We start from the raw sequence: 15,184 nt of genomic DNA on the forward strand, positions 1-15,184 counted from the left end.
TTTAACTCAACAAGCTTTTCTAAGTAATTAGGCAAAGACTTTGATTACATCTAATGTCTTTATCTTTGCTTTCTCTTATCTTTGCTTTTAAGGAAAAGAGGAATTTGAATTCATTGTTTTGGGTTATCTTGGGAAATGAGCATCTCTTTGAAATACAGGTAGTGCTCAACTTATGACCACAATAAATGAGAAATTTGTTAAATCAGTTTTGCCCCATTTTACAACTTTTCTTGTCACATTTGTTAACTGAATCACTGCAGTTGTTAAATTAGTAACACAGTTGTTAAGTGAATCTGGTTTCCCCATCGACTTTGCTCGTCAGAAGGTCGCAAAAGGCGATCACATGATCTCGGGATACTGCAACTGTCACAAATATGAACCAATTGTTAAGCATTTGAATTTTGATCACATGACCATGGAGATGCTGCAATGGTCATAAGTGTGAAAACGGTCATAAGTCACTTTTTTCAGTGACGTAACTTCAAATGGTCACTAAATGGACTGTTGTAAGTCGAGGATTACCTGTACTATGAAGAATATGTATCTTGAGATGAAGCTTCTCAGTATATGTGTTGGTTGTTACTGCTTTTTAATGCGGAGTAGATTTCTATGGTACCTTAGCTCGCAGATTGAAAATACATTCTCTTAAAATTGTGACATATTACACTTAAAGATAGAAAGCTCTTGAGTTAGCAATAGATTTTGTAAGATTGTGATGTTGTAAAATGACTTTCTCAATAAGTGTGATTCAGCAACCCAGTTAGATGTTACTAAAGTGAAATTATTCATACAATTTTCTGTTTATGCTTTTTTATGCTAATATAATTTTTTACCATCCTTTCACTTGCTTTCAGACCAATTATGGAAACATAAGAAGAAATTCCAAGGGGATAGAGTATAAGGATATTGATTTTTTAAAAGAAAAATAAAATTATACTTTTTCTTTAAAAACTGTCTTACATGCAGAAGACTTATGAAAGACATAATCTTTGAAGGGTTCTTTATTAGTAGGTAGCCACCTTTAGATATATAGAACAAAATTTGTTGCAGACCTGAAATATAAAGGTGTAACTGTCTAAGAGAGTATTATCTAATGAGAAATTCCCATATTAAAGCAATGAAGCTAAAGCTATAAATATTTATTTATTTTAAACAAATTTATAGGCCACCCAGTTCACAACGTTGGCTCTGGGTGATTTACAACATTAAAATATAACAGGTAAAAAAACCATAAACTCCCCTTCCGCACTCACCCAGCCACTTGAAGGGTCCTCAGATCTGCTGACAAAAACACGTATTCAAGGTCTTCTAGAAAAGTAACAAGGTTTTACTTTGTTAAGTAACTTTGTTAAGTAATTCAGTCTCTGGGAGAATGATAGTCCAAAGAATTGGGGCACCATAGAAAAGGCCGTTTCCTTGGCCCTACAAGGTGTGCCTCTATAATAGAGGGATCTACAACATACCTTTTCCTTCCTGTTCTGGTGGGCTGGGGAGATGTAGTTCAAAAGACTTCAATGGAAAAAGAGGAATATGAGAAAAGCAAGAGAAGACAAAAACCACATAAAATTCAAAGCAAAATCAATAGTAGAGTAAAACTAGTTACTTCCTTGAATAGTCTTGCCTTTTAGTTAATGCTCAAGGTTTATTGCGGACTTAAAATAGATAGGCTTTTATTTCCTTGGCGGCCATAAGATAACCTTTGTTCTTTCTTTTATACTTCTTTTTTATGTTGTGAAATATTTTCAGTTTTATAGAATGTGGAAGAAAATGAAAGCCATTACTTTTATTGTCATTTTGCACAATTGAATATTTATCTGTCTATCAATTAATCAAATTTATTTGCTGCCCATCTCACGGTTCACGATGACTCTTAGCGCTTGAACCACAAACTATATTCAGTCTCTGATTTTATGAGTTTAGTAATAAATTCTAAAATAAATGGGGAGGGGGTTTGAAACTGCCTTTCTTAGGGCCGTGTGATTGAATTTGGAGGTGCTAGCTAATATTCACTGGTGGTGCCATTCTGATTATTCATTGGATTCTGATTATCCATGAATACTGAAATTCTCCTTTAATCTGTATATTCAATATAAATATTATTCATAATTTAGAATAAAGTTTGGTTGTCATTGGTAGTTTCTGTATGCCTGAAAAATATGTGAAACTGTGGTATATATTCTACTTTTAATTATTTGTTTCAATATTAGGAGCGTCAGAGGCTAGAGACCATTCTTAATCTGTGTGCAGAATATTCCAAGCCTGACAATGAACCTGCCACAATCACTACTGTAGCTGATGTTCAGAAAATTAATAAAGAACTTGAAAAACTCCAGTTGTCTGATGAAGATTCTGTCTTTGAAGATTCTCAGATAATAGCAGACTCAAGATTCAGAGATCATTTGCAGCTTCCAGCTGAAGATTCTGATTTCTCTGAATTCAGTGATCTTGGACAAAATTCTATGGGTTTCTTTTCCTCAAGAGGAATCAGAACGAATAAGCATTTAAATGGCAACAGGACGAGTTCACCTTTATCTTCTGCTTTCCTGAAGGATGTCACGGAATCTCCCTATCTAAGCATTATGTCAAAGGTAAATAGAATACTTTTCTGGTGGAAGGATCAGTAGATATCGCCTGTAAATTTTAACTGTTAGTATATTTTGCCAAATGCAATTCCAGACATACTTATTTTTTTTCTTTTTAAGACTGTTCCAAAGACTTTTTGGAGGGTGGGTGGGAGAGGGAAAGAAAGTTCTTTTCTGGAGGCACACACAGATTTCAGTATAGTTTGTGATTGACTATCATTATCAATATAATAATGATGATGAAGAAGAAGAAGAAGAAGAAGAAGAAGAAGAAGAAGAAGTAGTAGTAGTAGTAGTAGTAGTAGTAGTAGTAGTAGTAGTAGTAGTAGTAGTAGTAGTAGTTGGAAGGGACCTTGGAGGTCTTCTAGTCTAACCCCTGCTCAGACAGGAAACCCTGTACCATTTTGGACAAATGGCTGTCCGGTCTCTTCTTAAAAACTTCCAGTGTTGGAGCATTCACAGCTTCTGGAGGCAGGTTGTTCCATTGGTTAATTGTTCTAATTGTCAGGAAGTTTCTCCTTAGTTCTAGGTTGCTTTTCTCCTTGATCAGTTTCCATCCGTTGCTTCTTGTCCTGCCTTCAGGCGCCTTGGAGAATAGCTTGACTCCCTCTTCTTTGTGGCAGTAATTTTCAGATGCCACTTCTGTTCAGCAAAAGCTACTTTCCAGAAAATATATCTTCCTTTGATATGACAGGAAGGAATCAATCATGAGCATCATCACACAGATTGCAGTTGTATCACTAAAGAGGCAGCCTTTTCATTTTATATGTTGACACCTAGTTCAAATAGATTATCTTCAAAATGTCTAGAGAAAATGATCAAGAGATATTTTTAATAAGGAAAAAAACCTTATCTGTTTTTTTCTTTTTTTTCCTGTTCAAGTCAGTGTTGAGTCTTGGTGACTGTCTGGGCCAGTCCAGGGTTTGTAAGGGGGGGGGGGTTGGCAAGATTTTTGGAAGTAGTTTGCTATTGCCTGAGAGAATGTGACTGTAATCAAGGTTGTACAAATGCCTAAAGTGGCGCTAGAACTCATTCCCTCCCACTTTCAAGCCTGATTCCTTTTACCCACAGCATTGTAGGAAACACTCTAAATAGGATTTCTGGAATTACATTTTAAAGACTTTTTGTACCAAGCTTTGAAATGATTTAACATTTATTACGCTTTGTGCATGCTTTTGTGTTTATGCTTATTTTGTTTATAGAAAAAAATATGAAAGTGAATGAATATTCTGAAACATACTGTAACCAAACTAGATTATCTAACATGCATATTAGGTTGTTATTATTATAATTTAATTTTAGGTTGGTTGTTTTTAGGAAAAGAAAGAAAAATGATAATTGCATGCTTATCCTTTAAAAACTCTTCTTTTAAAAAAATGCAATTATTGATTTGTTACAGTCACCAGAATGCATAAGCCATGAACAAGTAACATCAGAACTTAATCAAATGGAAGAACAGCGCATTATAATACTAAATAACCTGGAAGAACTTGAACAAAAGATCAAAGACTTAAATGATCAGATGGATGAATCCTCCAGAGAGGTATAAGATCTCTTTTGTTTATTTCTGAATGATGGATTTTCATCTTTAAATATGCTATAAATTCTTGTTATAGAATCCGTACTTATACAGATAATTAAAATGGCATTTTTCATAAAGAATATTTCATGATCACAAATAAAGTGAATATTCAAAGAAATAATTATATCTGTTAACTTCACCCACAATATTGACTAATTCCTTTAACACTTTCCTACATGGAATTAGCCCTAGATATTATTATATGTCAGATACAAAACTAAGATAGGTTAAGATAATTAGATTTAGCAGTTATAATCTAGACCAGGGAGTAGTCAACCTTGGCTCTTTTATGACTCGTGGACTTCAACTCCCAGAATTCCTGAGCCAGCTAAGCTGGCTCAGGAATTCTGGGAATTGAAGTCCACGAGTCATAAAAGAGCCAAGGTTGACTACCCCTGATCTAGACTGTAAATTGGATACTGGTAAATTAGGCCTCAATTTAAGCCTCCGAAAGTTGTTTGGTATAGAGATGAGCAACATACAAATTTAATGAATTTAATCAATAAATAATTTGGGGCTACACTCTTGCTTTTCATACTGCCAATGAAATTATACATATTAGTTCAGAATTAAATCCTTCCGTATATATTGGGATTTATTCTGTACTATATCTTTAAAGAATTGTACTCTTGAAGATTTGTTTGGCAGAATATTATAGTACGTTGTACTTACATTTTGTAAATATAAGAACATTACAGATAGATACCAATTTGAATTGACTACTGCTGGCAATGATAGCCAATATGGCAATTGCTATGGATACTGTATGATTTCAGTAAATTGTACTTCTGAAAGCCCAGAGCATCCAAAGGCATGAGCCATGATGACGCAGTGCTTAGAATGCAGTAGTGGAGGCTAATTCACTACTCGCTGCCAGGAGTTCGATCCTAGATTAGAATAGAATAGAATAGAATAGAATAGAATAGAATAGAATAGAATAGAATAGAGCTGGAAGGAACCTTGGAGGTCTTCTAGTCCAGCCCCCTGCTCAAGATTGACTCACTGGCTCAAGGTGGTAAAGTGAGGACCCAGAATGCTGGGGGCAATATGTTGACTCTGTAAACTCCTTAGTGAGTGTTCTAAAGCACTATGGAGCAGTATCTAAGTCTAAGTGCTATTGGTAAAGCGTCCTCTCTATCCAGTCCTACTAATTTCAGCCCAATTACATACATTTCCATTAATTTTATTTTCTTGAAAATCTTACTTTTGCTCCAGTGTGCTAGTGCAATGATTTGTCACAAGGAAGTTCTTAAACTACAAGCCAAAGGAGCTAGTCATAACCTTGTTGAAGTTTGATTTAGGCATTCAATATTTTGCAGCATTTTATGTTTGTTTAGATATGTTCATCTATTTAAAACATTATGACTTTCTAAGGACAGTGTTTTCTGTATTCAAATGTATATCACATATAAATAAGCTTTCAAGATATATTGTATGTTGGAATTACTTTATGAAGAAGATTGAGGCAGAGAATTTTTTTATGTTCTTAGACGGATATGGAATGTGCCCTGTTGGAAGCAGAGCAGAAATCTGAAACAGCTGAACTGCTCAAGGAGAAGGAAATAGTAGATCATTTGAACAGGAAGATAGCAGAGTTGGAGAGAAATGTCATTGGTGAAAAGGCCAAGGTAAATAAGTGGATGATATCACATTTTTTCCATAGGGTTGGAATTTTAGAGAGAAGGGATTTTTTTTAAAAAAAAAGTCTCATGATATATTGTTTAAAATTAAAGAAATGTTGCAACTAATTAAAAGACAATTGCTAATTATCCAAGTTTGTGGAAAATAACATAGAAATAGAAATTTGATACTGACATTGAAATATTTACCATATCAGGTAATTAAGAAAAATAGTACGTTGAATTATAAAAATTCTACAATTTTATAATTATATAAGAACCAAAGAAAATCTATAATATACCTTAAATATATACATTTTATATATGTATCAATTGACACTCTGTCTCATAATGAAAAAATGTGAATTAAATAGTTTGCTTTGCATTCTATAGCCAATTATTTAGCACTTAATCTTACACTTTAGGAGACTTTGTCATAACCATTTAACATTTCAGACAGATGGGGATGATTAGATGGAATTCTTGCACTAAGCAATAGGATTGGACTCAATATCTAAATGGCTACCTCCTACTACTTGTTTCTATTTCTAAATGATGCACATTATTTACATGTGTGATATATTCATATAGCCATAATTTTGCAATAATGTAATGCTAGTTACAATATGTAAACAGGAAAAACTCCTACAATCTAAGTAATAAATGATCACCAACCATAGAACTGTTTACAATTAAATGTTTGTAAACTTGAAGAAGAAAGAGCAAAAAATGTCAAAGCACTGAATATATTTCATAGGCTCATCATATCGTATATGGCCTTTAATTGTACTACCTACAGTATCTTGGGAGGGAAAGAAATATAGGGTATTTATTAAATTTTAATGGATTATCTAAGGGTTAAAGAGATACGCAGTTAGAATGTTATTGCTATATAAAGCAGAGGTCTCCAACCTTTCCGGGCTCGAGAACTGGAGGGAAGGGGCCACATGTATGCATGGGGCCACGCACACTAGCGCTGCACTAGCAGCCCCATTTGCGCATGCGGCATGCGCTGGTGCCATGTGCATGCACAAACAGCCATGCACGCCATGGCGTCTAGCGGCCCATTCCCACATTGGCAAACTGGCCATGCAAACTGCCTGGGCTAGTGGCACATGTGCAAACAGGCTGCAAACACCCACCCCATGTTAGCATTCCTGTTCACGTCCGTGTGCATGCGCAAACGGTCGCAGGCGCTAGCGTGAGGGGGGAATACGCACCTACACATGCGTGCACCGGCCAGCCCTTTACTCAGCCCACTGGCCAAGAGCCCACGGCCCGGTCCCGGGCCACAGACCATAGGTTGGGGACCCCTGTTATAAAAAGTCTCTAAAGGGAAACCCAGAGAATATGAGGATCTGCCTTTCTCTTCCTGCTGTAGTTTTGACAGCTCGAAAGCATTTTCATTTCTAAGCAAGTTCCATGGCTTCTTTTGAAAAGCAAACAACAGCTTAGAAAAATAATTTTGGGAGATCAGATGTCAAGGGTGGATCAAGTAGTTATATACCAGTGGTGGCGAACCTATGGCACGGGTGCCAGAGGTGGCACGCAGAGCCCTCTCTGTGGGCACGTGCGCCGTCGCCCCAGTCCTAGGCCTTCAGCTTGGTTTTATAAAACCTTTTCGCTTTAGGCCTCCGCCGCCGTGTGCAAAAAAAAAAAAAAAAAAGATTCAATCAGTCAATTTCAACTTCTCACAGGAAAGAAAAAGATCTCGCAAAGTTGGACTTGATTGATTGAACTTTTTAGTCCCACCCAGTCTGCCGTTACCACCACAGCCATGCCCACCCAATGGGCCACACCCACCCAATGGGCCACGCCCACCCGGCACCCAACAATGCATAAGTGGGTTTTGGGTTGCAGTTTGGGCACTCGGTCTCTAAAAGGTTCGACATCACTGTTATATACTAAATGTACAATTTAATTGCCTTCATGCACAATAAAGCTTACTCTGGTCCTAATTCAGCTCTGGTGCATGCAAATCTAGTAGTTTCTTATTTGATATATCTTTTATTTCATATACACAGAACTACCTCAAATGCAGGATCTTCCCCATTCACTTTATGGAGAGAAACAATATTATTTTATAGCAGTAGTGTTGGTTTAGGTTCATAGATTGGATTACCTGCACCATTCTAGAAATCCATTAGAATGTCTATGCTATTCTGATTAGAGAGACAAAGTTACATTTGTAATTGTTGCTTATGTATATGTTTCAATCTGTTCTGAACGCTTTCAGCATGTTTTTAAAACATAAAAAAATAACCTTGCTTCAGTTAAGCATTCTTTGTTAATCTTCTGTTAAGTGAGGCATGTGCCACTCTACACATCACATATAACTGGTGGGAGGATATGAAGGCAGAGGATATGCTAGTTTGAATCTCCTCACTCCCCCAGCCCCTGTTACTTAATACAGCTCATGAACTGTATTCATTCATTAGTGATGAATGAATCTTGTTGGCTTCCATTTCAGTTCCAGGAACAATTTAAAGTTTTAATGTGACTAATAAAATATCATTTTGCCATATCCTATTACTTATTCTTCTCTTTAGAAGTTAGCCAGTTTCAATATTATGCTCAGTAATTAAATTGTAAAAGTATTTTTTCTATATAGTGTGTTGTAGAAAAAGATCTCTGAGAGAACTTTGGTAATTTATTTTATATTTTTTGTAATTTTTCAAGGAATTATTAATAATTCCAAAGAATAGTACAGTCTTCCAGCATACATTTGTTTCTTTTAGATTGGAAACATCCACTTACTTCCTTGGAATAAACGCAGTTGAATTCCCTGCGACTGTTTGTTAGTAAAACTATATAATTTATACTGAATATTATCCTGAAAGTAATATCATGTTCCTACCATTTCCATTTTATGGTTTTGCTTTTCATTTCTGTTTTTCTTTTTTATAGTAATGTTATTAATGATTATAGCTACAACAATAAAAATAAACAGAAACTAAAAAGATAGAAGAAAAAGAAAGAGCAGTAGATGCAGAAAGAAAAAAATAGAGAATTAGAGAAGAAAAATAAAAATAGAAAAATAAAAATATACAAAGAAATGACTTCCAATTTGCATCACAAATATAAATAATAGTAATTTATCACCTCCTTTTAAAATACAACAAACTGATCCTATTCCCTTATCCATAAACAAATCCATAAAGCATCATCATTTCATTTTGGATGTCAGTCAAAGTCCATTAAGGGTTACCAGAAATAACAAGTCATCTATTTTAACTTTGATCAAATAAACCAACTTTATATCTCTTTCTTTTATAACAGTCTTTTAACAATCATAATATTTAGGATTGTCAGCCATTTTTTCACAGAGCCTCTTCAATCTGCCATTTTTTTTCTCCAGAAGTAGTTCTTCCTTTCTTAGCAGTTGTGATGTTTATAACCAATTGGATGTTCATGAAGAGTGAAATATTAGATCTTATGAAACAGTTCCATTCATTAAAATGTAGCAGTTGTATTTGTATATTTGATAGCCTTATGTTCAGGAAAAGGGTTAAGAACCCCTATGAAGTCTTGATCTGGACACCTGCTTCATAGGAAATCTTGTTCAGATTTGTATGATGGTTGTAAAGCATGTGTTTCTAGGGCTTGTGAAATTCTGAAAAAGCAATGCTATGAATGAAAATGTAACCAGATTTCCATCTAATTGATCAGCAGCTGCACTGGCTTCCTCTTTCATATGACTATTATTAATGGCAGTTTCAAAGTGACTGCATTTATGAGCAACTTTATCTGCAAAATGTTAAAGCATTTATACTACACTGTCAAGGCAAGGAAACTTTTTACAGCTCTTAAACCCAATTAAAAATTTTGTTTTAACTGAAATAGTCAATGCTTTTGATGTTATGACTGTTTAGACCAGGGGTAGGCAACCTTTGACTCTTTTATGACTCATAGACTTCAATTCCCAGAATTCCTGAGCCAGCCAAGTCCACGAGTCATAAAAGAGCCAAGGTTGCCTACCCCTGGTTTAGACAATAGACCTAAGTATGGCTTGTCCTCTCTATCTTTATTCTGTTGCACAGTATCTCGGCACAACATTAATCCAGAAATAAAGTGTAATATCAAAAATCAGGAAATCAAGTTAATGTCAGGATGTTTTGTTTTGTGTTAATACTTTGGAATAATTTGGAGCACTGATTTATCACGAGCTTGAATATTCATTGAAAAGCCATTATGTGACCAAGATTATGACCAATAATTTTGCCCATTGCTTCTTAAGCTTTGTTTTACAAAGTCTTATATGATTGTCCAAATGAGGTTTATTTGGTATATAGTTCTGGTATTCTGATGTTTTATGGAAAGTATTGAATCATTTTCTAATGGGAATTTATAATTTTTGAGGGATTTGAAGTTCACCTGATTCAGTTTTTTTTCAGCTACACTGCTAGCTTAACACATTTCTTAATTTAAGCAAGTTTGAAGACTTTTGGGAGAGGGAGGACTAGATTTTTCAAAACTGTTTTGCAGTTCAGAATGTTAATACTTGGGAAACTGCAACATTAATTTTACAGTTTGGAATTTGTTTATTTCTTATGTGAAATACGTCCTTTTCCTTCCTAACAGAGTTTATAGCTAATTGTAGAAAAAGCTTTGATATAAGCTGAGACAAATAAAACAGGTGTTTCAAGTTTTCTCTTTCTCCAGAGAAAGAGTTTTTTTGCGTTGTTTATGTGAAGCAGACAGGATTTATAGGCTCTTGCCACAGCTGGGAATCCAAGAAGGATTTGGATTTTGTTGGTGATATTTGATACAGTCACAGCTGTCCAAGGGAAAAAGGACATATATTCAGGATAGATAGGAACTTCTTCCTTCTTCCTGCCTTAGGAGCTCAACAGGTTTCATTTCTCTTTCGCTGTTTATCTCCTGGTCAGGATGCTCAAATCTTCCTAACAGCAAAGTTCCAGTGGAAAGGCAAACAGATAGCTACATTCAATCATGCATGTTCATCTGGGTGGAAAAAGGCCTACTGTGAAGAGGGGAAGGAAATGGAGAATGATAGCAGCACTAAGAAGCAGGAGTTTATTCTGGGCCAGTTCCCAGTTGAATGCTTGGCTAAGCTTGTGGCTTCCTTTGAAGTATCAAAGGGTATGTAGAGAGATAGATAGGCTGTTCCATTAGACCCTCTAGATTATGCATGTGGACACCTCTAGGACTTCCTAACCCAGTTCCCTTCTAGCATCACAAACTACTATTTGATTTCTGATATATTTTTTTTAGTTACAGATTTTTGTGTTGCTTGTTTATAGCTGCATGCATTATCTCAGTCAGTGTATTCTATAAATGAAATATAGTTTAGGGTTTGTATGTAATAATGTTTTTAAAACATTATTTTAAAAACAAAGTACAAAGTGCATGAAACCATTGACATGAATAAAATGTTATATAAATATTTCCTTTTGTGAAAAATATATTGCAAATATAATCAAAACAACTGCATATGTATGGAAGGGGTATACTGTACATGACTATGTTGATTCTTTTCTGATCAGAGTTATATACTGTCTAGACTAGAGGTTGTGACTAATTTTTAGAGTTAAGAGACATAGCCAGCTGCCTATTCTGTTTCTCCCTTTCATTCTGTTTTATGGGCATTCCATTTAAAATGGAAAGATGAAAAATGTATTTAATAAGCAAATTGTATAGGCACAGCATACATACATGTGTATTACAAAGTTTGTATAAAATATCAACTCTATTTTTTAAAAAAAATACTTTGAAAAATCTTTTAAAGGTATTGCTGTTTTAAACTCAAGTATCCATATGAGGATTTTTAATGGGTTTTTTGTAAACAATAAAGGGTTATATTTGTTTCTAGATACAATTCTGGCCAGTGTACACTTTTATATTAATACTTATTAAGTAATCCTTTAATTCCGGAAGGGTTTGCTGGAAACTGTACAACTTATGGCATTTAGTCTCATTTTACAAAACAAATGTGTCTTGTGCTCTGTAACATTTTATTCAGAAAAAAATGTATCTGTCTATAGCACATAACACAATAAGTGTCTTATAGAGTAGTAGAATAAATCTTCAATGTTCATGTTTATTTGATGGTCACTGTTCAAGAAGGTTCCCCATTTTTTTTAAAAAAAACGCTATTCTTTATAAATGTGTTCTATTGCATAAAAGACATTAATTCTGATCTAACAAAATGTATGTCTCCAGTCTTAAGAAAAAAATAGGAAATGGTGCTTCCACTTGGCATTATATTTCCTTGTCTATCCATTACATGCAGCTGTTAACCTTCCAAATTAATGACTTCCCTTGTAAGATGAGCTCAATGACATCCTTGTATTTAGTATCATTCAACAACAGAAGATGCTAACTTTTCTCTTTAGCTTCCTTGTTACCCTGGCAAATGAAAGTCTTTGAATGAGAAGCTCTAAGAATTCATAAAAGTACCAAGAGTAGTTTATAGGATTTTTTTTTTTTAAGACTCAGTAACATTCTGGGAGATTAAGATATTTTCAGTTTTCATTGCCAGTGGAACAAATACAAATACTTATTTTTCCTGAAACAAAAATAGACTATACAAGTTTTAAAGTTATACCCATAGAAAACTAGCTTTGCGATGGATTTTTAAAAAGGGTATCCAGGAAGATCTAATAAGCCAGCAAGCTTAATGTCTGTTATGTGCAAACTGATAGAAACAGCAATCAAAGAAAATTTAACTAAGCATGTAGAAACACACCTTAAAATCAGCATGGACCCTGTCCAATCAACCTGCTAAAGGGAGCTTTGGTATGATTCAGTAGGGTTATTGATACACTCTTTTGTTAATCAGTACTGCTACAATATAAACTGAAACTTAACAGTAGGGCATGCCCATGGAGTCCTAAGAACCTTTAAATTAAATATTGAATCAATGTGCTTTACATTATAGAAAATTTGCTTATAAATCAGAGAAAGAGACAGAATGGCTTTTTTCTGCTGGATTGGAATGTTCCAGAGTATTTTTCTTTATATTTTTCTTTACCATCAAACTAAACAGTTCTCATAGATAGGCCAGCTGTGGAAGTGAGTAAAACCCTGGTAGACTGCTGTGAAATATTGGCTTACCTCTTCTGAGGAGAATATGAAGATGTGCTTGTGATGCCCCTATACTTTTTTTCTTGGAACATATGAAAGTAAAGAAAGGGCTAAAGGAAGATTTAGCTGTGAATGAGCTACATTCTGTGACTCCTAATCAAGTTTAGGGTCAAAAGGAGAAAACTAGAAAAAAAAAAGATAAAGCAGCCCAGTGAAAAGTTAAGAAAGAGACTTCTTAGAACCCTAGCAGATTGAAATAATAATATTTTATTCTTCCAATTAGACTTGTACCATCAGCAAACCTATTACAAAAGTCATAGGAATATTCAGAAAAAAGAGAAACTTTTAGTAATGATTGGTCATTTTGTGCAATCATTCTATTCATTTTAATAAACATACTTGCCTGTGGAAATTAAGCCTACAAGGGTCTACTGACAATGGAATAATACAAAATGTCTGACTTATATGAGTATCTAATTGATGAAATATTATTGAAGCTTTTATGTATTTGTAGTCATTTTTTTTCAAAACCAAACCAAACATGTTTATGAAAAAAAATTGTAAAAAAAAAAGTATAACCTTAAAATTTAGTCTGTTTTGAATTTCGGGTAAAAGAAATCTACCGGTACATAACTATGGAAAAATGTATTGCCATATTTGAGACAGGAGCTAATTGGCTTAGAATTTGTGTTATCTGATCAGGATAGGCTTCCTTCAGCTGAACTATTTTTTTCCCCCAGCATGTTTGATCACTGAAACAGAATTTCCTGCCCCAGACCACTTATTGCTGAATGATCTGTCTTTCTCTGCTTATACACTGCCTTAAGGACCACTTATGTCTTTGTCTGTTATCTTTGTGTCATTGCAAATAATATCTGTTTTCTTCACACTGGAAAGCATGATTGTCCAACCTTTTGGCTTGCCTGGGCCACATTGGGCTGCATATAAAATATATAGTTAATATATATAAATAACAAACTTCCTTAGATTTTTAAAATATTTTTATTATCTTGTCAGCCTGCATTACTAGCTATCCAAGGCCACATGCAGCCAATGGGCTGCAGGTTGGACACGCCTGCTGTAAAGCTTTTACCTTGTTTTCCTTCTGTCATTAGGAAATTAACATGTTACGATTTCTGTTTCATCATAGCTAATATGTCATTGAACTTGAAAGCATTAAAGGTAACACTACATCTGGAACAAAACCCCAAATAGACCTGGCTTCGGGAGTATAATTACAAATCTAACTGACTTTGTTTCTGCTAATTGAGAATATATACAAAGAATGGAAATTAATTAATAAAGTTTATGTTGGGAACATATATGTTCTCAATTCTGAGAATGGCATTGTTACAGATACAAGTCATTGTACAGTAATGTTGTATCTTCATTAATGTAAAGATAAGTTTGAAGAATATGGAACTAGTAAAATTCCCATCATAAGGTTTATCGCTTATGTTGGGATTATGACTTCCACAATTTCTGTTCACTGTGCTGAAAGTTGTGACCCCCAACACATCTACAGGGAGCTAGGTTGCTAAAGATAGCCTTACATCATATAACATATAGTATGTTTTATGGCAACTTTACTTATGTAACATTATAGCATAGAATTACCATATGTTCCAAACTATAAGACAGTATCTCTTTGATTACCGTAAAGGTCCATATCTTCTGAATATACTTAAGATTTTTTTTTATTATGAGATGAATCTAATTTTTTCATATATGATGTTAAATAGCAGAATATTTACTGACAGGTATCTATAACAGGTTGACTAGACCATCTTTTGGATATTCCCAGGTTATTAAAATTATATTCAGAATATTGCACTAATATACAAATTAGCTACAGCCTACCAGCATGCAAAGCATTCTTTTGAAGCATTTAGGTCATTCCTTCAGTTTCACCTCTTTGCCCTTTGCCCTTCAGAATCACTAACTACTGCTTGGGTTTGAAGGTAATTCTGTTGTTTATTTTTCTGGCTCAAACTCCAGGAAAAAATAAAGCTTGATGCTGAGAGGGAAAAACTAGAAAAGCTTCAGGAGCTTTACTCCGAGCAGAAGACTCAGCTTGATAATTGCCCCGAGTCCATGAGGGAACAATTACAGCAGCAGCTTAACAGGGTCAGTAGCATGGATGTGGTGTTGTTTTAGTGATTATAATCAGATCAAGTCCAGAGACGTCTAACCAACTCTTTTTCATGGCTTCAGTGCTGTTTTTCTATATTGCTGTTAAGAATGTAAGTGCATGGTGACAACTAAACAGAATGTCAAAAGCTGGATTAACAATGGATGTGCACTACAAGCTTCAAACATTAGTCATCTAAGGCTTAGCGCTGTGTGGCATTGAA

General features: G+C 34.6%; 1 protein-coding gene across 1 annotated transcript in view; it reads left to right on the forward strand.

Moving 5' to 3' along the window:
* PHLDB2 (pleckstrin homology like domain family B member 2) overlaps positions 1-15,184 on the forward strand; it is a 53,305-nt gene that overhangs the window by 17,679 nt on the left and 20,442 nt on the right. Inside the window, exons 4-7 of the mRNA XM_029285140.1 lie at positions 2,208-2,588; positions 3,982-4,125; positions 5,655-5,792; positions 14,829-14,957. Of these exons, the coding sequence (XP_029140973.1) occupies positions 2,208-2,588; positions 3,982-4,125; positions 5,655-5,792; positions 14,829-14,957 (792 nt within the window). The remainder of the gene's footprint in view (positions 1-2,207; positions 2,589-3,981; positions 4,126-5,654; positions 5,793-14,828; positions 14,958-15,184) is intronic.

The sequence above is a fragment of the Protobothrops mucrosquamatus genome, unplaced genomic scaffold (genome assembly GCF_001527695.2).
Source record: "Protobothrops mucrosquamatus isolate PMUCROS unplaced genomic scaffold, P.Mucros_1.0 scaffold1336, whole genome shotgun sequence".
NCBI classification, from domain to species: domain Eukaryota; kingdom Metazoa; phylum Chordata; class Lepidosauria; order Squamata; family Viperidae; genus Protobothrops; species Protobothrops mucrosquamatus.